At 35.9% G+C, this 22,569-nt stretch overlaps 2 protein-coding genes across 6 annotated transcripts; both read right to left on the bottom strand.

The window, feature by feature from the left end:
• Positions 1-1,354: 1,354 nt before the first annotated feature.
• On the bottom strand, positions 1,355-10,461 carry LOC148872859 (uncharacterized). 3 transcript variants are annotated; one of them, XM_088967575.1, is made up of 13 exons: positions 10,003-10,461; positions 9,046-9,260; positions 8,873-8,942; positions 7,391-7,587; positions 7,197-7,272; positions 7,016-7,099; positions 6,767-6,846; positions 6,513-6,639; positions 6,231-6,290; positions 6,083-6,133; positions 5,790-5,948; positions 4,791-4,923; positions 1,355-1,865 (listed from the first exon to the last, which is right to left on the bottom strand). In XM_088967575.1, exons 2-13 carry the CDS (start codon positions 9,201-9,203, stop codon positions 1,693-1,695), a joined length of 1,368 nt encoding a protein of 455 aa, XP_088823701.1. In that variant the 5' UTR covers positions 9,204-9,260; positions 10,003-10,461; the 3' UTR covers positions 1,355-1,692. The 3 variants fall into 3 exon arrangements, with proteins under 3 accessions (XP_088823701.1, XP_088823703.1, XP_088823702.1); XM_088967577.1 differs by lacking the exon at positions 10,003-10,461 and adding an exon at positions 9,914-9,994; XM_088967576.1 differs by lacking the exon at positions 10,003-10,461 and adding an exon at positions 9,891-9,971.
• A 3,400-nt stretch (positions 10,462-13,861) lies between these two features.
• LOC148872858 (uncharacterized) lies at positions 13,862-21,914 on the bottom strand. Of its 3 annotated transcripts, none has more exons than XM_088968632.1 (13): positions 21,629-21,914; positions 20,891-21,106; positions 19,797-19,866; positions 18,454-18,650; positions 18,201-18,276; positions 18,021-18,104; positions 17,799-17,878; positions 17,559-17,685; positions 17,308-17,367; positions 17,157-17,207; positions 16,865-17,023; positions 15,695-15,827; positions 13,862-14,547 (listed from the first exon to the last, which is right to left on the bottom strand). In XM_088968632.1, the coding sequence occupies exons 2-13, from the start codon at positions 21,034-21,036 to the stop codon at positions 14,399-14,401; spliced, it is 1,332 nt and encodes a 443-aa protein (XP_088824758.1). In that variant the 5' UTR covers positions 21,037-21,106; positions 21,629-21,914; the 3' UTR covers positions 13,862-14,398. The 3 variants fall into 3 exon arrangements, with proteins under 3 accessions (XP_088824758.1, XP_088824757.1, XP_088824759.1); XM_088968631.1 differs by lacking the exon at positions 21,629-21,914 and adding an exon at positions 21,495-21,611; XM_088968633.1 differs by lacking the exon at positions 21,629-21,914 and adding an exon at positions 21,302-21,466.
• Positions 21,915-22,569: the final 655 nt, after the last annotated feature.

Below are 22,569 nucleotides of genomic sequence, written 5' to 3'. Positions count from 1 at the left end.
TTTCATTTAAACCAAACAGGCTATGGGAAGAGATCATTCTGATTCTAACTGCAAACCAAATGATTCCTTGATTACCTCAGAGTTGGGACTGATTCATAATAAATAAATAATACACTAATGCCTCGCCCAGCTCTCTCTCTCTCTCTCCAAAGTGTTGTTCCCAACGCTGAGAAGGTAGGATTTGGCAAGATTTCCTATTGTAGACAGTGTAGAAGGGTCTAACTGCCTTGTCCCTCATGCTCCAACAGAACTGGTTCCTGCAGCGCCCTGTAATCCAAAATGTTGGGCTGATTGCTTTTTGTTGAGACCTGAGAGATCATGAAAGAAAAAGGTGGCAACGCATTCATCTATTTTTATTTTTCTCTTCTATATACGTCTTAAAGAAGAGCCAGGTGTTCTATCAAAGAAAAGGTCTGGTTCCACGGATGTTTCAACTTTCAACTAATCAGGGCTTTAAGTGGGTGAGGCTCCATTATCCATTGAAGGGAAACTGCTCCGTTTAAGATTCTGCCTCCGTATTCTGCTCCGTTTAAGATTCTGCCTCCGTATTCTGCAAAAAGCTGAAAAATGCAAAGCATCCTGGTTACAGATCTGAAAATTCCAGTGTCCATTTCTGGTGAAAGGTCATATACTCTGAGCGTACAGTAATGATTCTTTGCCATTTGGAAGTGCTTCCAGGTCAAATCTAGACCATCCATCTGCATGTGTAGAGAGAGAGTACATTCTTTCTGGTTGGCATGTGTGTCCACAGACATACTTCCTTTCCTTTAGGATGTGGAAATAAAACATGGGAAATGGAAGAGCTAATCACCAAAAAAAGACAAAAGGGGTGCTCAACTGCTCATGCTGAAGCTGAGTGGGTGTTTTTAGTTCTGCCTCTTGTGACTGAAAGGACTAATCGGCTAATTGTGCTGAGACATTAGCATTTGTATCAAAGACATATCCAACCCTGTTCGGGGCAGAGACAACTATAAGGCTAGACCTTTTAAGGCTGAGTTTAGCTTGATAGAAAATAGGAGAAATCAGAAATAGAGAGCTGAGGGAACTGTTTCTCATTTTTATCAAACCAAACATCGCATAAGAGATCGCTATTGCGCAATAACTAACAATCCATGGAGTTTAGTTTCCCTTTCCAATTCTGAAAGGTCTGATGCTTTTATGGCCGTATGCTAATACAAGTTTCAAAATGCTAACGAGAATCATCCAAATGGTTGGAAATCCAAGGTACAAGAAGCAACACCCAAAGACAGCATAATTGGGGAAATGGCCTCTCCATCCATATGCGCTGGCTTTCAGGTGTCAAACTCTATAATTGCGAAATAAAAAATAATACGATGCTACAATCACTTTCACATTTTAGTTTATGAACAAGAAGTATTCAATTAGATTTTGCAACACTACAGCAAATTGTACATCGTTGGTCTATCTTACAAATGATGATCCTACAAATATCTAATCCTGTACATGGTCAGGAGAGAGACATCTTGTAGAGTTGTTTTAGCCTGTCTTGAAGCATGTTGCTAGATTCCATTTGGAGTCTACTTCCTGAATATTGCTTATGACATTTTAAAGGAAAACCCCCTTGTCACTTGGATACTTCAAAAATAGAAACCAGAGTTATTGCTGATGCTTGAGTTGTATAAATGCATAATGTTGTTCCCCAATTATATGCTTGCACCAGCAATTTCAACACTATGTCAGGAGGGGCTCCATAATAGGTTTCAAATGGGGTGTATGAAGGTCCATGGTGTATGTAACCACCAGTCCAAGAAGTGCACAAGATGCAGGAACCAGACCCAAACCATATCTTGTAACTGACAAGCAGCCCATGATCTGACGACAGCCCTTTAGGCTTGCAGCAGAACCTGCATAAGAAGGATATTATAAAAGAATAGTAGAAATTCTGAAGACAGATCTATCCAGCCTTTTTTTTTTCTTTATTTATTTTTTGAAATAACATAGACAGAAGATATCATCCTTGATAGTGGAATGATGTAAGAGGATCTGTGTAGCCAACCCCATATAGTTGTAAAAAGACTTTGCTATCACAGTGAAAGTGGTATGGAGAAATGGGTAATGGTGTAGTTGGCACAAGTGTAAAGTGGTAGATATACAGTTGTCAAGATCTTTATTAATTTTATGAAACATAACCCCCAAATTCTGCAAATTTTCCAATTCTAATTTGTAACTATCTAAATTTTTATTGATTTGAACAAAATGGACATATGAACTACCATCAAATGATGAACTAGGTATGCAACTTGGGCAGGCTTGGGTTGAGATTTTGTCAAAATGCGAATGGGCCTGGCCTGGAAGCTCGGCCCTATGCAATTTAAACTCTTCAAATTGGGTAACCGACTCATACCCTTATGATTAACTGATTGCATGGGACATCACATAATCAACATAAATTTTGTTTTGGTAAGTAAATATTTATTGAGAACAGAATGGTAAAATAGAATTCATGTTAGCCGATTCCATGTAGTTGGGACAAGGCTTAGATGATGATGATGGCAATGATTTAGTATCTCTGTATTGTGAAAAACTGTGTGGTCTCTATGTGCATCCCTGCTACCCTAACCCACTGGCCGGCTAACTACTAGTCTTGCATAACACACCTTGTCCCTATGGGGGTTGAAGCCACACTGCATTATCAAAAAAAAAAAAGCTCTCAACTTTAAAGGACCTCAAATGAACCAGCCTCAACACATTACAACCCAACCCAGATGACTTGGCCTCACCAACAGAAACAAGAAGGAAAAACACAGATTAGACGACTTACCAAAACCCCAAATAGAAACGGGGACACGGCAAATAACTAAAAAATATAAATAAAACACAAAGGTTTTGTGAAATGCCCCGAAAGGTGGTGCCATAAAACTGATACCTAGGTTACCTAAAATATCATTTTTAAGTCTTCCCCATAGCAATCAAACGAAGAAAACTAGATTCCATTTTGGTCCTCTGTCCTCCCTGGCCTGCAAATCGTTGCTTTCCACCATTGTAAGTTGAGCACGGTAGTTTCTTCAACTCCCTTTTATCTTATAGTGCTGTCTTTTCCTTCTGACTTCCTTGGAAATGAATGGATCTTTATTACAAGATCAATGATAGGGGAGACCAAGGAAACTACCAAACTCCATTACATATAATTGGCATTATTGGGAGACCAATTAATTCAACATTCTGTAGTTTGTAGCTAATAATGCACTGAATCAGCTTAATTTCCTTCAGGCCACAAACCCAGATGGGACTATAGGTTCATATAATACATTCCCCCAGAACCAGCACATGCCTGGATGCGAGCTGTTTATAGACCAATGCTACTGTTTATCAGATTCATGACCTCAAAGCATTCAAAAGGTAATCCCATCAGCAGGGAGCCTGTGACTACAGTTTTTAAGTAAATGCCAACTGCCAAGGCACATGAATTAGCTTACATGTAGAAAGATCCGTTTTGACCTTTTTACCTACTGTGAGCAGATGATAGTTGTTGGAAACTTTGAGTGGTCCGGTCATGCCAATTCTAGGGTCAAAATCTAATTACTAAATCCTAGTTCCTATGTGATCTTGATATTCCTCATGCAATGCTTTAGTAAATTTAGATGGCAATGTATCAAACATCTACAACTTACCTTAAAATGAGAAACCAAAAAAATTACAAAATGGCATGATTTTGAATTCTAGAAATCACTTGGGAGAATTTTTTTTTCATGAACCAGAAGATAGATAAAATGGATTTTATGAGTACATAGGAATTATATTGCAAAAAAAGGAGTATACAACAGGTTTGACAAATTTAGAGAGTAAAAGCACTTCTTATAAAGATTCTAAAAGTCAAATTCATAAATTCCCACCTTGGCACTTAAGATATTAAAAAGTAAAAACAAATGCACTAAATACTCATACTCAAATGATATTGCAAGAATCATGTCAAATTTACAAATGTTATATAAATCTAAACAAAAATGCAAACATTTTTTTCATAATAGAAACCTGTAAGATGTATCCAAAATACTATCTTATTAAGAGTGTATCTTTTGCAAATCAATTGTGCTTTTAATACATTTTAAGTTTAAAAACAATAATAAAATTATGTAAACAACAACTATTTACTTTGATAATTTACTTATAGGTAGCCTTCATAAACATTCATGTGTTTTCTTGCGAACACTTCATTTTTATAATATACATCTATGTCTTCATTACTGTCAAATAAGAATTAATCAATATATGCAGGTCAACATTGCATGTTTTCTAGGGATTGCTTTGTCTAACAGTTGAAAACGGGTTCCTTCAAAGTTCAATCAACATTTGTTTCATATCAATTAATATTCTGTAAGTTAGTAGTACGAAGTGTGAAATTTCTTGCAATTCTCTTAGATAGTGATGCTTAAGATATGCTCAGCTAAAGAAAGCCTTAATCCAACTCTTTGGGGCCAAGAACTTGATGCTCAAGATATAAAAACCAAGACAGCAATGAAATATAACAAACATGCACTTTCAGGATCCACCAGTTAGGAACCTTAGTATGAACCTTGGCAAATTTTGAGTGAATTGCATCATCTACATGTCCTAGCTCTTTTGCTAGTGTGACATCTCAGATTGTCAGGAAGGTCTCTATGAAGGTCTAGACGTATTCTTTTATAAGAATCACGTAGGAAATAAACTTTTCATTCTTTCTAAAGATGAAAGAAGTGAATAACCTTTTTAAACCAAATTCTTTTGATTAAATCTATTTCTGTATATTCTAAATAATATACTTTCTGATAAAAAAATAATAAACTACTTACCTTGATAGGATTCAAGAACGTATAGAGCAAGACCGCAAGAAATTTTGTCTAAGAAGCTTAATGACCCATAAACAAATGCACAGCCATTGAGATCTTCACCAACTAGAAAACTCTGCATGCTCACTCCTGTCACCTGTTAATTCAGTTAAGGCAAAATAAGTAGAAGCTATAAAGCTGGGATCTTGAAGACAATAAAAAGTAAGTACTTTTTAAGAGAAGTAGTAGTAGTTTGATAGGAAAATTTCTTTATACTCAGAAAGCATATCAAGTTTCATTAAAACTAAAATTAAGTTGGCTACTTCAAGATCAAATTGGATACTTTTGTGGTATGATACCATGGCTTATTCCAGGTCTAATCAAATTGTCCATTCAGTATACACTACCTGAATGGGTGGCACCAAACATCTGGCATGGCTACCAAAAGACAGGATTCTGGTGTTAACATCTTATGCATATAACCTTTGTGAACCTAAGCCAAAACTGGGTAAATTGGTTGACTGTGACCACCTAAGTCAGATATTTTTATGGATTGATTCACCACCTCCCTCATTTTTTTTTTATTATATTCTGAAGAAGGCAGACATGGATAGCATAATTGGGAATGCAACTAGTACATTTAACTTGACTGATAAGAGCTGTGAATGGTTTATCTTCTGATGTGAATCCAATATGAAAAGAGAAGAAAGAAAACATCTCTAAAATTTAGAAGTATGCCAGTGAATGCATGTTCCATTCTTTGCATTTGCATCTCCAGATCCACTACTACGTAATATGTGAAATCACAGTTGTCCTTTTAGGTAGATGTGCAGATGTGTTAAGCAATAAAAACAAATGAGAATGGAGTAAGTTCTATTTTTGGTTTTCTTTGCATGTAATATCAGATGTACAATACAGTCTAGTGCTTAAAGTTCTTATTTGCATCTACAAAAAGATATAAGGTTATGGAGCACCATTTTCATACAAGCTTAACATTAGAACCCCTGGAAATTACGAACATACCATAATTAATGCATTACTGATACCAATGATCACTGACAAAAGGTACATAAAATTGTGCATGCTACTTGGAAGAATGAGAATTCCTGCACCAGAAAATATCCAAAGAACAGCTCCAGCAGTAAAGAAGGCCTTGAGGCGTTGACCAGTCCAAGTGATCCCCTATAATTTTGATATATAATGGTGTTTAATATCAACAAGAAAAACAGTAGTAAAATTCATAAAATAAGCAAGGTTTGCTTATACTGATGACTCACAAAAATATGTTCAATTAGCGTACTGGTACTGAGTTATACCTGTAAAACTACAGAGACAGCAAAGCTGCAAATGTAGATGATGGCAGGAACCTATCCACACAGAAAGTGTAATGAACCCACTGTCATCTCCAAATGGAACTGATATAAACTTAATGGTGGTCTAATATCATAAGGTTCATGCATTTACCAAAGCTTTAGATGATTGAGCCATTTGCAGATCATTAATGACATAAAATGCAAGAAAGGCCTGAACAAAAATAAAATGGAAAAGCATCATTAATGAGAAAACAACAATACTAGAACAAATTTCCTGCAAAATCTTAACCCATAGAAAATCTTGCAGACGTATTTGGATAATAGTTATAGGAACTTCAGAAAAGCATATTTAGCGACCAAAAGAATTTCCATTCTATTGTTTATTGCAAGACCAGATTTCTTCTCAAACAAAGGAAAAGAAAACAACTCCAACCTGTGAGACATTTGTTATTAGTCGAGTCAGTACATAAACAATGGCAACTTGATGGTATAATACTTTCTTGAACCAGTATGCCCATGAAATCCTTTGATAACTTGCTCCTTGGCTTCTCTGCTTCAATCTTCAAAATAGACCAAATGAAATGAAAGATGATTCCTTTGGGTAGGTAGCATTAGAATGTGAAACTATTTCAAGAAATGGTATGACCAGACAATCTACGAACTAAAAGAAGAAAAGTAGCTACATACCTTGGTTCTTTGGTTCCAATTTGAAATATGCTTACAAAACAGCACCCGATGAAAATTGACAAATATGCAATCCAGCGGTACTGTTCATTTAATAATAGTGTAAGGTGAAACCAAAGAAAAATATAAAATTATAGGAAATTATTTAAAGTTTTTTCTTTTTCATTGATACACTTTCACGAGCCAAACCCAAGTCCCATTCTCACTGATATGATTGTCTTAAAGAAAATAGATTTCTTTTTAATCATGTACCTGATTTTCAATATCAATATGTGTTCTGGGCTTGCTAACATAGAACACTGCTAAAGCAACAGCATATAGGCTGAGGTTGGCCACCTTTAACAATAATTAGAGCAAAAAAGAGCATAATATTGGTAATAATGTATAGAACAATAAAACATGAATCAGATTCAAGATCAAGAAAGATGCTAACCATTGTAAAAGCATTACGACAACTAGCCAACACAACTCGGCTTGTTGGATTTAGCGTGATGCAATTCACCATAGACCTTCAAGATATGGTTAGTTGTCCAGAAATATATTTTAGCAAAAAAATGATGAAAATTAAGGGAGAAAATAATGGAAATTTTGCATAAATTTGAACATTTAAGCCAAAAACCATCATACATGTGCGAAACTTGGGTAGCAGCCCAACCCACATTGAAAATTGCAGCAAATGTGCTGTAACTAATCGTCTGCACTATAGATGAGTTGGTTGCAAAGATTTTACATGGAAGGCAAACACCAAAAACAGAAGAAAAGGAAATTGCAACCAGAATTGATCCTGCACCATGCCATCTTTTGAAATGCCCAAACCCGTCTATCTAGTTAGTGAAAGAAAAAGAGATAATTATTTTCAGCATAAGACCAAAGAAAATTACTTCAAACCAATGTTATCAAATAAATTATCAAAAAGAAAGAAAGCTAACAATTCAGATACACCAAATTTTACTTGGAAGGGAGAGATGCAATTATGCATTCTTATAAAGATTAGATATCAGCATGCCAAGATTGATCCTTTGTTCAACCAAGTCTAGTCATCTTCTAATTCTTACAAAGCCCTTTTCAGCATATATGAACATATTTATAAACCTAATGTTTCAAAGGCAGTGGCCACTAGGAGAATCTTTATTATAACTCAACCTTCAATCTGTTGTTACCCCCAACTGTATTGCACTCTCTATGGGGTTCCACTATATTTTGGTTACCCACTTACCCCACAATTTCACTCATTTCAACCCTAGGAATACCATTATTTCAACAAACAAAACCAAGCCTCTCAAATATAAAGAGGTTCGAACTTGCTAATGTAGAAAAAGATATACTATTTGATGCTGGCCAATCCTGAATATCCAGCATGAGAAACCAAGGAAATAACTATCATCAGCATAAGAAAAGTATTTTCAATTGAAATAACTATCATCAGCATAAAAAATATTTTCAATTGAAATAACTATCTTCATTGTAAGAAAAATATTTCCAAGCTGCATTTGGAAATATTTCCCCTTCTCTTTCTCTTTTTTCTTTTTTTTCTTTTTTGGGGTTCAAACTGCACTTGGAACATAAGAAAGTTTGTCTTCCTCTTTATAATTTTTATTAAGATTATATAATGAATTGTGTTATTGATAAAAAAAAAAATTCCAAGCTCATAATTAGGGTATGAAAATGCCCCTAGATTGAATGGAATAGCGGAATAGAATTTTCTGTAGCTAATCCTATATTGTCAGGATAGATGATGACACTGGGAACAATTTCCTCTACAGCCAGTCAAAAACACTTTCCATGATTGGCCAGACGATCAACAGATGAGAATAATATAATGAGAGCTTGTTATGGAATAACTGCAAGAAAATATAAGTTTAGTTTTGGAAATTCTACAACAAAGTAGAAGAATGATGGAGGGTAGGCCATATCAAAGAAAATGAGATGGAAAGTCCTAAAGTTCTCAACTAAGCAATTTTAGTGGAGTAAAGGTAAAAATTATGTATTCTTTCACACTGAACACTTGGATGTATGAAAGGAAGCTAAACATTATAATATTACTATATTTCAGTTAGCAACAAAAAATAAAAAAGATATGATAAGCAGCATAAATGCAGTGGAAGATACCAGCTCTCCGGCAAATATTGTTGTAAATCCATCTGCAATTTGACCTGAAAGCATAACCGTAGCTGCATTTCTGAACATCAAAATGACCAATAGAAGTATTAGAAGGAATTTCTAAGAACTACAAAAGAGCCTTAAAAACTGATAGAGATACCATAAGGAAACAAAAAGTGTACCTAGGGGACAATCCAATATCTGTTAGGAACACCAATAGATAAGTAAACCAACATGCAGATGTAATGTCATTAAGCATGTGGCCGACGCCATAGTAAAACACAGAAGCTCTTCCAAGGGGCTTATTGCATGATTCCTCATCTCCCATTCCATAAACCATAACAATAGACTGCTAATACCTAATACAAAACTAAATTGTCTCTAGTCGTGATAACTCCTGCATTGGAAGAGACAGCAGCTTCAGGGAAGGTAGACAATACTCTCCATTCACCAAAACAGATAAACAAATAACATAAAATAAAGCAGAGGATGTTGCTACACCTACACATTCTAAAAGGTTAAGAATTTCAGTTTTCATAATGTCAAAACATAATTCCAAAGCTCTAAATGACCTAGAAAGAGGTTAAAACAACAGACCCTCAAATTTCCAGGAAATATAAATGGTTAAACAGTTCAGTAAAGGAAGCTATTGAAAATTTGAAATCATCTTCACATGTTCCCAGAGCAACTAAGCTTCAGTCCAGAACCCATAAGTCGTTAAACCTCATTTAAATAACTCGCATACTCATTTCAACCCATAAATCGAAAATGTCAATCCTGATCAAATAACCTGCCCCCGAGACTGTATTACTACCACGAGCAAGAGTTATACTACTTAAAAGCAGGGGAAAGAAACTGAAAGCCAAAAACATAAAGAACGCAGAGCGAGCACAAGATCTTAGACTCATTTCCATCAAACAGCACAGACCCCTTTATGAGAAGTTTTAAATCTAGAAAAACAAGATAAAACTTCACAATTAATCTAGAACAACATCAGTTAATTATCATGTAAAGAACAAATTCATACACGTCTAGAGCTGCAAATACAACCTAGCTAAATTAATGAGAATAGAGGGAAGTAATCATGTGCAAACGACGGGATAACAGCCGCATAAAAGTAGAAATTTTTGTTGGATTACCAGAAATCCAGAAATCTTGTAACTACAGAGAGAGAGAGAGAGAGAGAGCGGCCCGCTACCAGTCTTCCTCACTAGCTTGCTGGTGGGGGGAGGTTTGAAAGATTCTCGATTCACGTAATACTCCCTTTTATACCACTCTTAGAACTTTTCTAAAATGACTAACATGTCCATCACTCACCAACCGTTGGTAGTTCCTTGATCATTCAACTGACACCAACCGTTGGCCGTTGCGGTGTAAGAAGCAAGAGCGAGAAAAAAAAAACTTTGATCCGACGGTTCTGATTCTGATTGATTAGTTGGTGGGCCATTCTGGTCCCAGTACAAACATGATCGTCTACTACAATGGTGGAATATCAATCATCAACGGTAGATTCACAATCTTCTTAGGGGAAGACCGTCTCTTAGACATGCCTTGGTGGTGGTGTCTTAGAATTTCCTTTTCTTTTTTTTAGCTTTTTCAGGCACTTTTTTCCTTTTCCGTAAGATTTTTCGGTATTTTCCTTCGGGGTGAAAGGGTTGGCTGTTTCGATAAAACAAAATGTGCCACATGCATGAAGTCAAGAAACCACCAAACAGGTTCTTAGGGTCTGTTTGGTCCCACATCAGAATCTCATATAAGGATGTCAATTGTCATGTTTGGGCCGGCCACAATCGGGTTTTGAAACGGGTCATGTTGGTTTTGACCTGGTACGGCATAGGTAATTCCATATTAGGGATGGCAATTTCTACTCTACCCGGTGGGGTACCCTCCCCAATTGGGCGTTTTTTTTTTCTTTTGCTTGAGGGATGGGTTATGGGATTCTCCAACCCGTATGGGTATGATGAGAGTACAGTATTAGGCTAAATCCGACCCTCTCCGACCCATATATTGTTGGGAAGCATATAAAATTTATGTACTAAGTGTTGAATTTAATAATATTTTAAATTTTATGTGAAGGAAAATTGATAGTTTGTGTTTTCTACGTCTTAATCAAATAATTGAAAATTTTGTAGTTTATTTATGTTATTTTACTTGTTTATTGCTTATATATGACAAAAATAATAGGAAACTAAATGCAGGTTCTAAATCCAATCCGCCCCTATCCTTGAATGCAGGGAGGGTAGGGTCGGGGATGGTTTTGCATTTTCATATACGGGGAGGGTTTCGATTCTCAAAATCCAACATGCTATGGGTTTTGGGGCGAATACAGGTTTGGAGATCTAGGAAGGCGGATAGTGCCTAGAATTTACAAAACCCTCATCGAACCTGCCACATTTCCATCCCTATTCCAGATCTGGGCTCACCAATTGATTTGGATCAATTAGGCATTGCCCTATTGAAATTGACAAAAACCTTATGCATGCTAAAGAGTGGATTTTCTCTTTTCCAACTGGTCGGTGATGTCACTGAACCGAACAAAACTGTTCCTATTATTATTAGGTCGGGATCAATTTGGGTTGTTCGGAATGATTAGATACCCTAATTCCACACCTGTCTTTTTCATAGGGATTGCAACAATGGTAAGTTTGGAGAGAGCTTTGTTTTGGAAGAGGGAGGGTTTCATAAATTTTAGACCCTCCCCAAGACCCCAACCCATACCCTCTTCAAAACCCACAATTAGTTGGATTTTCATAATTCAGACCTTTGTTGACCTTACCCTTTTTTTTTATTTGGCCTTATTTATCCAATTATTTGATTTAAACACATAAAAACACACACACACGCATATATAAGTGAGGGCTATTGAGTGAGGAAAGCTTAGGGTTTCCAATTTAAAATGTAAATGTATCCTCTGTAGTAGTTTATCTTTTGTTAAACATATTAATAATTTATTTAATGATAAGCGCTAGGGGAATTTTAGTAATATACTGCTGGGAAGGGTTGAGTTTAGCTTATATTAGTAATTTATATTAATACTGTATTCTACCTATATCTCTGCTGATCTTACGACTCCCAAACCCATTCCTGCCCCAAAAATCTGTTTTCCAAAAAATAAAAAATAAAAAATCCATTGGGTGGGGGTGCCTGCGGATAGGGGAGAAATTGCTATTCTCATGCCATATTTGTAATATTTTATTATATCATGTCTAAATGTGTCAATTTAACAAATGGACATATTTCTTGTGAAATTCAATAATCCTCTTTAGTAATTGAGAACAGTTGAATAGTGAGGTGAACTTGATCGGGGAGTATAAATTCTGTGGGGATTTCGGACAATACATTTAGAAAATTAATAAAATTTTCTCAAGAACAAAGCATAAATTTCCAAGTTGGGATCACCTGCCAACAAAACACACTTCAACACCCTCCCAACATCATCGAACACCACACATCTTGCCATAGAACTGGACCCACCATAAAAGTAGGACCTGCCAGTGTAGTGTCAGATCATGTTGGGAGGGTGTTGAAACATATTTTGTTGGCAAGTGATCCAGATTCTAAATTTCCCAAGTGCATTATGCATATGATCCACAGAACAGTTGAACAGATGAGGTGAAGTTGATGGCTTGTGACTCAAACTTTAGCGTTGACCTGAAAGAAAGCAAAAAAACACAAAGCAAAAAAGCAAAAACTCTTTATCATTGACTACCGAAGGCTGGGTATGTTAATAACTCATGGCCACCCCTAGGCCACTAATTAAGATGAACCCAAGAACCAAACTGTCATTGGGGAAAACGCCAAGCTGGACTCTTGGTTGGCTCATTGTAAGCCACAGAAATTGACAAAAGCCAACCACTCATCCGCATCCACTGTGAAGCGCTTAGGCCTGAAGAAGATGAATGCAATTTTTGGAGGTATTCAAGTGTTATCCAAATGGATGAGAATCCAAGAGCCAACAATCAAGCATTAGACCAAACAATGAATTTCGATATACATCAAGTCATACACCAAGGACTAATGTTAAGTGAGACTAATATTTGTACATCTAAACGTACAAATATGAAACATCCTTCACCTATTTTTCTCAGATGAATTTTTCACTCCCGACCAATGTTGAACTGACTTTTTAATTAGAATGAGAGCTTTATTTTGGGTTCATAACTTCATTACTTCACCAATACTTCATCTCAGGGAAGCCTTTTTTTGGTAAAACAGGAAGGAAAATGAGTTTTAATCTTTCATTAGATAACTTCCTGGCGATGGTTGAGGCTAGCAAGAAAGCCAGTTGCTTGGTTACCTTAACATCATTCATTGCCTTCCAATCCACACTTTGAATGGGAAACCTTTTAACTTACGGCTTCACTCACTGTGATGGTGTTAGGTTCAGGTGCTGTTTATTTGAAAAAACAGTGTTAGCTTATTGCCACATAGGCATTTATTCTGGAATGCTGTTTGGTAAATCATTTATTAAATAAATGTGTCTTGGTCTGTGTGAGAGCCAATCGTTGGGTGAAGATTCATTTTAATGTTTCCCCCAACACCAAGGTGTTTTTTACTGTTCATCTTATGTGGCATCTAATGGCGCCTAGTAGTCAAACATCAAAAGAACATTTATCAACCACTTTTCTTGTTTTTCAAGATTAATCCTGTTATTAAATAAACAACCACAATACCAAACAGCCTGTATATTGTTTCACACCTACAGTGCAAACAATAAGTGGGGGGCATGTAAGAAATAACTTTTTTTCAATTATTTAATATCAGGCTTTAGTTATGGACTGTCAGCATGAAGTTTAGTTTCTAAACAGTGTTCCTTTACCATAGCTTGTATTTTACTGGTCAATGAACATTATGGGAAAAGACTTTATGATTTGTCAGCTAACTCAACTGTTTTTACTCTCCCTGTCGTATGCCTATGGACAACATGGGCTCCTGGTTTCACATTGAATACAATTCATCTTTCCCTGTTGAGTATCAAAAAAAAAAAAACACCACAAGTTACAAATGATCATCTTATTAATGAATGTTACTGGTGTCCAAATTCCTGTACACGGCTATCACAGCTTCAAAGAAGGCCATAGTATATAGTACTTAACATGTTCCAAAACCAACTCTTCCCTCTTTCTCTTCTTGACCAAGCACTCTAATATTTGCTCTTTCAATGACAACATGAAAGAAAAAGTGAAAAAGATTGGGGGCAAAACAGGATGAAAGAACAACTCTGGAATACATAGAAGAGTCTAAAAACAAATCCGTGTAGCTAACCTGACTCCTGGCTAGCAGCAGAAAGAAGTTGCCTGACCTCGGAATTCATTTGAACGAGAAGTTCAAATTTAATTATTAATACTCTCTTTAGTAACTGTACTTGCCTCAGTTCCTCCCCATAATAGCTTCAAATGGAAACTTTATGTTATGAAAACAACTGAAAATTGGGGCTTGTCCATTTCAGTGCTTCACTTTCCAGTTTCAACTACGAAGCATGATACCAAGTTGTGCTGCACATGGTGAAATGTAATCAATGGAGCCTTATCAACATTAAGCCAGGAGGGGTTCTGTTAAATGTTTCAAATTGGGAGTTTCCAGGTTTATGGTGTATGTGACCAACACCCCAAGAAGTGCACAAGAAGCAGTGATGAGACTCAAACCATATCTTGTAATGGATAAACTACCAACGCTGGAGAAATCTGCATTAATAGATACAAAATAGAAGATTCTCAGCAAAGAGGGACCATGAGCTCAGAAATAAATCAATTCTTCATCTTTTCACCAAAGAAGTATACCATAGTGAAGTTGCAATTATGCCTTTGGTGATCCATAAACCTTACAAGTAGATGTGTGGTGAATTATAGACCAAATATCAGAAACCATATGATCCTAACTACAATGGCCATTTGTTTATTTTGGAAACTGGTTAGAGCTATGGCCTATGGGCAATACCATGTTTAATTGTTGACCGGATGTATGGTTAAAGTTACCCAATTTGAATTAGGTGCCCAATTAATTGGATATTCAGGTTTGAGGTTATCTATACGCTTGGCACCCAATAATAGATTTATTATACTACATGATTCTCTGTTTATTATTTGACTTGGAAAAGGGGACGAGACAACTGAAGGAAAAAATTAAAAACCAAAGAAGACAAAAACCTCACAAATGAAATATGCAAAGACACTTTAACTGAAAGAGATAGAAGCATTTTAACTTCAGCAGCTAAGAAACCAGTGAAAAATAGATAGCATATTGAATATAGTGGAGAGAATTGAGACCCCAAATACCATTGGTTGAGCTCATGATCCAAAATGCTGAACCTCAACTCAGTTTTGATTTTCAATTAAAAGGAAAAGAACAAAAATTACTGAATCAACTCTACTTTATAAGCAGATGCCAGAAATATAAATGTGTGGTGGCTTATGACACTGTTTAGGAAAATCTCCCAGAACAGAAGACCTCTTTCTGAAGACTAGGCTTTTCCTATGGTGGACTTATGACACTGTTTAGGGATTATATATTGTCTTTCTTTTCTGAGCCACTGATGGAAATTCTCAGTGACTTCAATATTCCTATAGTAAAGTGTAGAGTGACTGCAGTTGTAACACAAAAATACCAAATAACTGTACAACTAACCTAACTAGAAAAGCAAAAGAAGAATTCAAAAACTAAACAATAAAACAATTTTGACATCTGTCATTGATGTATTCTGCAAACAGTATCTAGAAAAGCAATATGGCTTTTATGCATTTTTCGTCTAAGATAAGTTCATCTAAACCAAGTGAAAGAAATTAAACTTTCAAAAATGTTCTTTGGAAAATAAAGAATGGATAAACCACCCACCTTGATAGGATTCAATAACATATAAGGCAATTCCACATGACACTTTGTCCAAGAAGCTCAATGACCCATAAACAAATGCAGAACCATTAATATCTTCCCCAACTAAAACACTCTGCATGCTTATTCCCGTCACCTGTTATTCCAACAAAGACATAAAATTATGGCTGATATGAAGTCGAGATGCATAAACCTAAATGAATAAGAAAGTATGTGGCTTTGAATAATAAGATAGAATGGCTTGAAAGTACAATTGTTATATGCACATGTCATATTGTGCAGAGCTAATGCAAATGTATTTCAAAGTTTGTAAGTGCCTAAAGTTCCGGTATGTACCATGATCTATTACTGAATACATTATCCCAGATCTTTTGGTGATGGAGTGGACAGGACATGTAAACAACTTCCTACACCTAGCTCTGCCATTGACATACCATGATGTGAAGAGACTGGACTCTGGAGCCATCATTAGACAGTTTCCACCTTCCAGCCTCATAAGGAACTCAATCAGATGAGTCAGTCGTATGTCCTGTATAAGGTGGTATTTGGCACTCTTTCGGTCTGCAGGAAGTTCAAAAGACCAAAAATGGTCTTTTCCCGTTTGGTATCGCGTAAGACCCAAAGATGAGCATGCAGAAAGACCACAAAAGTCAAGCTGTTTTTAACAGTCCGGTATACTATGATGCGAACCAAATAGTCTTGGTCTTTAAATACAAGATTCCAAAAGCTCAGTGCATCTTCTCATCTACTGGGCTATTGAAAGGATCTACCTAGAAAAACTTGCCAAAAAACCCTAAATCTTTTTGAGCATTAACCATATTATTTTTTACTGTCCATAATAATGTGGTTATCAGATATCATTATTTGAATCAAATTTAGCATAACAAGGTTATCCATGCTCATGCATTTCAGAAATCTGACATTAAGCATATTGCAGTTCCATCGTAGATTGTGATCCACCATTACCTAAGTTAATCGGTTAAAGATAATATTACTTTTCATTAAATAAATGGCAAGGGAAATATATTTCTTTGCTGGACTTATTTAAGATTGTATAATCTGTTGCCTCAGGCACTCAACTGTGTTTGAGAAATTATGAGGTCCTTAGAAAACAAGATCTGTATATGCATAACTGAAGTTAACAAAGATAATGAGACTGAACAAAAATCGTACCGTCATTAAAGCATTGGCAACACCAATAATTACTGACAAGAGGTACATCAAATTGTGCAGGCTACTTGGAAGAAGAAGAATTCCTGCACCAGAAAATATCCAAAGAATGCCTCCTGCAGTAAAGAAGGCTTTGATACGATGGCCAGTCCATTTCATCTCCTATAAAATTGATATATAGTGGTTTCAGTATAAGAAATAATACCAACAAGAGAGAAAATGTTCTGTATCTTCTTTGATACAATTAAAACATAAAAGATGCTTCAACTAGAAAACTGAAACTGAAATGACAGACCTGTAAAATGATGGATACCACGAAACTGAAAATGTAGATGATGGCAGGTACCTGCAATACGTTATTTAAAAAATAATATTAACCCCCCAGTTTCTCTAAAAATACAGATGTAGAATGATGAAATGTAGTGAGATGTGCTGTGGAAACTTACTATAGCCTTGGATGATTGAGCCATTTGTAGGTCATTAATGACATAAAAAGCAAGAAGTGCCTGACAAAATGCAATACAAATGTAAAAGACAAAGCAATATGAACCAATTCCTAGCAGATACCTTTCCATATTATAATAAATGCAACAGAGAGGCATCTCTGATAACCAAAAGAGAGATGCCTTATTTTTGAAATGTCACGTTCTGGCAAACAATTTGTTCTATAAAAAGTAGGAAGGAAAAGAATACTAACCTGTGAAACATTTGTTACTAGTCGAGTTAGCATATACACAAGAGCAACTTGGTAGTATAGAACTTTCTTGAACCAGTCTTTCCATGAAATCCTATGGAGACTTTTCCCCTCTATTTCTTGCCTCAATCTTCATAATAAATCACAAAACATTGAAATTTTATTATTTAAGTGGCATTAACATGTAGATATTAAAAAATGATTTTTTTTTACAACTATTACTAGAAATCATATGTAGCGCACCTTGGTTCTTTGGTTCCAACAAGAAATATGCCCACGAAACAGCAACCAATAAGAATTGACAAATATGCAATCCAGCGGTACTGCTCATTTTACAAAAGTAAAGCTTAAGAATGCAATTGAAATAGCATATATGTAAGATACATAGTAAGTTCATAGCTTTTCCCCTTTTCTCTTTTGACTTTAAGCATTTGTTAAGAGGCAAGCATACTACAAACAAGGTACCTGGTTTTCAATATCCACAGGTGTCTTGGGTTTACTAAAGTTGAAAACAGCTAAAGCAACAGCAAATAGGCTGAGGTTGGCCACCTTCAATAACAAAGGGAGTAATAACAAAAAGATCAACACTAAAAATTTGTGCAGAATTAAAACATATACAAAATCATGATTGATAACGATGCTAACCATTGTAAAAGCATTTCTACAGCTAGCTAGCGCAACTCTGCTTGTTGGATTCAGCGTCATGCAATTTACCATAGACCTTCAGTGAGAATAAATATTGTTAACTACAATGAGGAGAAGTCTACAAATTGAAGGGAAAAAGATAGTGGAGCTGAACAAGCTTGCAATATTAACACTTTAAAGGCCAAAGTTGTATGCTAAAGTGAATAGAAAATAACAAATTAAGTGGCAACTTCAAGGCAAGAAGGGTAATTACATGTGTGAAACTTGAGTAGCAGCCCAACCCACATTGAAAATTGCAGCAAAAATGCTGTAACCAACTGTTTCCATTGTAGCTGAATCGGTCTTAAAGATTTTACAAGGTACACAAACACCAAAAACAGAAGAGAAGGAAATAGCAACCAGAACTGATCCCGCAATATGGCATATTTTGAAATGTCCAAACCTGTCAATCTATCATGTAAACAAAAGAACATTCAGTATTGTTTATAGTAGAAACTTTTAAATCCCAGTTCAGAAATTTAGATGCATGAATATCCCACTTAAGAGAGAGAAGCCTATCTTGTTAAATTTGAGCGAACCATGCGAAGTTGATTCTTTGTTCAGTTTTTTTTAGCTGTCTTTTAGTCCTTCTAAGGCCCTTTTCAGCCTATATGAATATGCACCTAAGGCTAATAGAGAAGGCAGGGGCCACCATAGGAACTATATTCAGATCATACCATTGACCCATTTATGCACTTTTCCTATCATTTTCCCCAACCCCACTACCCACCCAAAAATAAATAAATAGATGAAAAAGGGGCATTACCCAATGTAGGTCATAGATATCCATGGAAGGAGTGGACTGGTTATGGATTTAACCTTTGGCACTTCCTCGCACAAAGAGGCCATTCTCAGCCTGAACCGAGCAATGACCCCTACCCACACAAAAAATGAATTAATAAAATATAGCATTGTACTTGTTCTTCCGCCACTATTTTGTTGTTTCATGCATTGTTTTCACAAGAAAACTAAATCTTCTCAATAGAATGAATAGATGTATATGTATTGAACATATACAAACAACATATAACTGGATTGAAAATGGTAAGAACCAAAACCTTTTTTCTGTGGGTATATCAATTCAAATAAAGGATATCGCCAGACCATTAACCATCAGTTGGATTTTACCAAATATTTTCCACGAATCCTAATTGATGTTTTCTCTTGCTGGAGTACAGGCAAGGATTAAATACACCAGAATTGGAATATTATTCATGCAGCTTATCCTAAATGGTTGGGAATCTTAGTCAATGACAGTGATAAAAAATTTCCCCAATAACCATAATTCTCAAGGTGTTGTTAGAAGGGGCTACATGTTTAAAACAGTGTATCTAAAATAAACTCAAAAGTGCATAAAAATCAAAGAAAATGAGATATGAAATCTAGAAATTTCTAAAGAAAGCAATTTTCACGTTACAGATACTGGCAAAGTGTTCTAAGGAAATAAAATATGCCTCAAAAAATGACTATCTTCTACTGATAAAATAAAATAAGCCTATCTTTATCAGCAAAGAAACTAAATGAAATGACAATCAGCATAGGTTCATCTGGTTGTACCATCTCTCCAGAAAATATAGTAGCAAATCCATCAGCAATTTGACCAGAAAGCATAATAGTAGCTGCATCCCTGTTCATGAGAATGACCAACATAAGGACTAGAATAGACTCCTACTGAGGTTTGCCACCTTATCTGATATAATACTGCAATATATATTATGTCAAAGTCCAAAATGAGTAATAAGAATTAAATCACTATCTTGTAAGAAGCATAAAAGGATGAATTCACTACTCATCAGTGCATCATCATCTATGGGCAGTATAGCAGACTGTTATTGTAAGTGAACAAATGCCAATTCTAATGAGAAGGGAATTTTTTGATAATTCTATACTACTATCAGTCTAAAGTTAAGAAGCCCAGGTATGGAGCCTAAAAATAATTTCTTCTTTACCTATTGACTTGTATCTTTATGTAAATTTGATTTATTCAGTTTGTGTAATAATTGAAATGTCCCAAGAAACAAGAATTTGCTACTTTATCATCAATGTAGATACCCAATTTTTTGTCGGTAACATACATTTTATTCAATTACAGTAAGGAGGAAGCAAAAAGTATACAATTAAAATGTGTGTACAAAAGGGGGAGTCCAATAAAGCATGGACAAACAAAGTAAACCCAAGTAAACACACCTAATAAGCTCGAAACAATCAAAAACACCAAACAAAATCTATCCCAATGAACTAGCTTCATAGCCTTTGGTAGCCATCCTCATCTCCAAAAAACTAACAATGTTGAATCAATCTCATAGGCTTGTTTATTGCATTCTTTTTCCCCCTGCCAATTAGATTCTTTATTTTTCAAGTAAGAAACAAGTTTTATCCTACCAGTAGCTCTAAATTCCTGCCCATTAATTTATGATGGATATGACACTGAACAGAACAGAATGGTGAAATAGGATTCATGTAAACAACCCCATATAGTTGGGACAAGGCGTAGATGATGAGTAGTTCTAAATTCCTACCACATTGTTCCTGCATAAATCAAGAATCAACTAAGACGACAAAATTTTGCATAAATCATATGTCTACTGATGAGACATGAGTCCACCAATTGATAATTATAATCAAATGTTCCTAGGATAACCAGAAAGTACCTTGGAGGCAGTCCTATATCTGTGAGAAACACCAATAGATAAGTAAACCAACAGGCAGCTGTCATGTCATTAAGCATGTGGCCAACACCATAGCAGAAGACAGACCCTCTACCGAGGGGTCTAGTGCATGATTCAATATCATCCATACTATAAATCGATAAAGATGAACTTATTGTTCCTTGGAGCAGACTCAGTTGTCTACCAATGCTGAGAATCCTGCAGAGGACAGATGGAGGCTTTAGAAAGATATGCCACACTTCCAACTCGCCCCAGAAAAGATGGATAAGCAACAGAACATGGAACAATCAAAAATTGTCCCACATTCACATAAGCAAATCATTTTCACACATACACCAAGTTGCAGAAAACAGGTTTTCAAAGAGAAAAACCATAAAGCATTAATATATATACCTACAATACTAGGACCATAAACTAAAATTGTCAACCTTGATCGATCGCACTTGCCCACATTACTATATATGACAAAACACAAACCCAAAAAAGATTCAAACGACATTCTTTACGAAAACTGTTTCACGGCATCTATAAGAAAAGAAACGCTTTATGGGGGTTCATGGAAAGTATCAGAAAGAGGAGGACTAACCCTTTATACATAGAGCATAAGCTAAAGAACTAGTTCATTACGGAGTTCATACGTATGTGTAGATAACAATACAAAACTATACGACACATGAGAGAGAGAGAGAGAGAGAGTGAACAAAGGATTGGAGGGATTACCCAGAAGAAGAGTTGTGTTGTATCACGTATTGAATTTAATGAAGAAAGCATGGAGAATTGGAAACGCTTGGCGGTCTGCTGGCTCTTTATATAGGTGGTGTGTGAGAGACGGACTGTGTGTGGTGGGGGCAGAGCCGCAGGCAGAGGGAAGTCGGGTTGGCACATCCTCATGCCACGTCATTTCTCTATAGCTCCATCGGTTCTCTCATCTTTGTGTGGAGATTTTTCTTTTTCTGTAATTTCGATTTTTCTCTGGTTTGTAGTAGATCGACTGGTCCGAATCTTCGTTCGTCAGCGACGACGTCAAGAACTAATAAAATAATAAGTTCCATGATCCGATCACATTCAAACCAATTATCGTGTTAGTGAATCTGCGACTCAGGGTCACGAGTCATGATCCAACCAACACCGGTTAAAACATAGAGTTTAGCTGTTTAGATCGACAGGCAGAGAGATTCTTGATCCCCTGTGTTTTGGGTCTTGCTTGTTTGGGAGAATAGGCGTTTCTTTCCAAAACGTTGCCGGTTAGGCTGCATTTGGCATTCCTTATTTTTATTTTTAGGACCTATCGCAGTTAAAACGCCCCCTATAAACACTAAATCTTTAACAATCAATAGAATAAAATAAGGAGTGCCAAATGCAGCCTTACTTAGGCCCATTTTTCACCAAAGCGTCAAGAAATACCAATATCTCAAGTCCTCAATTATTGGGATAAAAAGGGATGAAGGAAATATCAATTTCACGTTTCCCACAAGCCACACAATTGTGATGCATTGTGGAGATCGAATTCAGTTCTCACAAAACTTTGCTTACAGTTATGTATTGGAAATGTCTCCTCATGAATAAAAAAATAGAAATTTTAGATGCACAACTGCAAAAGGCTGTGAACAGGGTGTGAAGATGGTTTTGTGAGGATGAGATCCCAATTCATTATTTGAAGG

Source organism: Nelumbo lutea, chromosome 2 (assembly GCF_056320005.1).
Source record: "Nelumbo lutea isolate HS-2025 chromosome 2, American lotus-T2T, whole genome shotgun sequence".
Lineage (NCBI taxonomy): Eukaryota > Viridiplantae > Streptophyta > Magnoliopsida > Proteales > Nelumbonaceae > Nelumbo > Nelumbo lutea.
The sequence above is the reverse complement of the archived record's forward strand: the minus strand, read 5'-3'. Positions and strand labels throughout refer to the sequence as shown.

Excerpts from the sequence above, each read along its gene's own strand:
- LOC148872859 (XM_088967575.1), bottom strand. The coding sequence starts at position 9,203 with ATGGTTTATGGAATGGGAGATGAGGAATCATGCAATAAGCCCCTTGGA. Across the intron at positions 7,273-7,390 it reads GCTACCCAAGTTTCGCACAT|GTCTATGGTGAATTGCATCA; the intron begins GTATGATGGTTT and ends CATATCTTGAAG. Across the intron at positions 6,134-6,230 it reads CTCAATCATCTAAAGCTTTG|GTTCCTGCCATCATCTACAT; the intron begins GTAAATGCATGA and ends CTGTGTGGATAG.
- LOC148872858 (XM_088968631.1), bottom strand. Across the intron at positions 18,277-18,453 it reads GCTACTCAAGTTTCACACAT|GTCTATGGTAAATTGCATGA; the intron begins GTAATTACCCTT and ends TTCTCACTGAAG. Across the intron at positions 17,368-17,558 it reads TAGTAACAAATGTTTCACAG|GCACTTCTTGCTTTTTATGT; the intron begins GTTAGTATTCTT and ends GCATTTTGTCAG.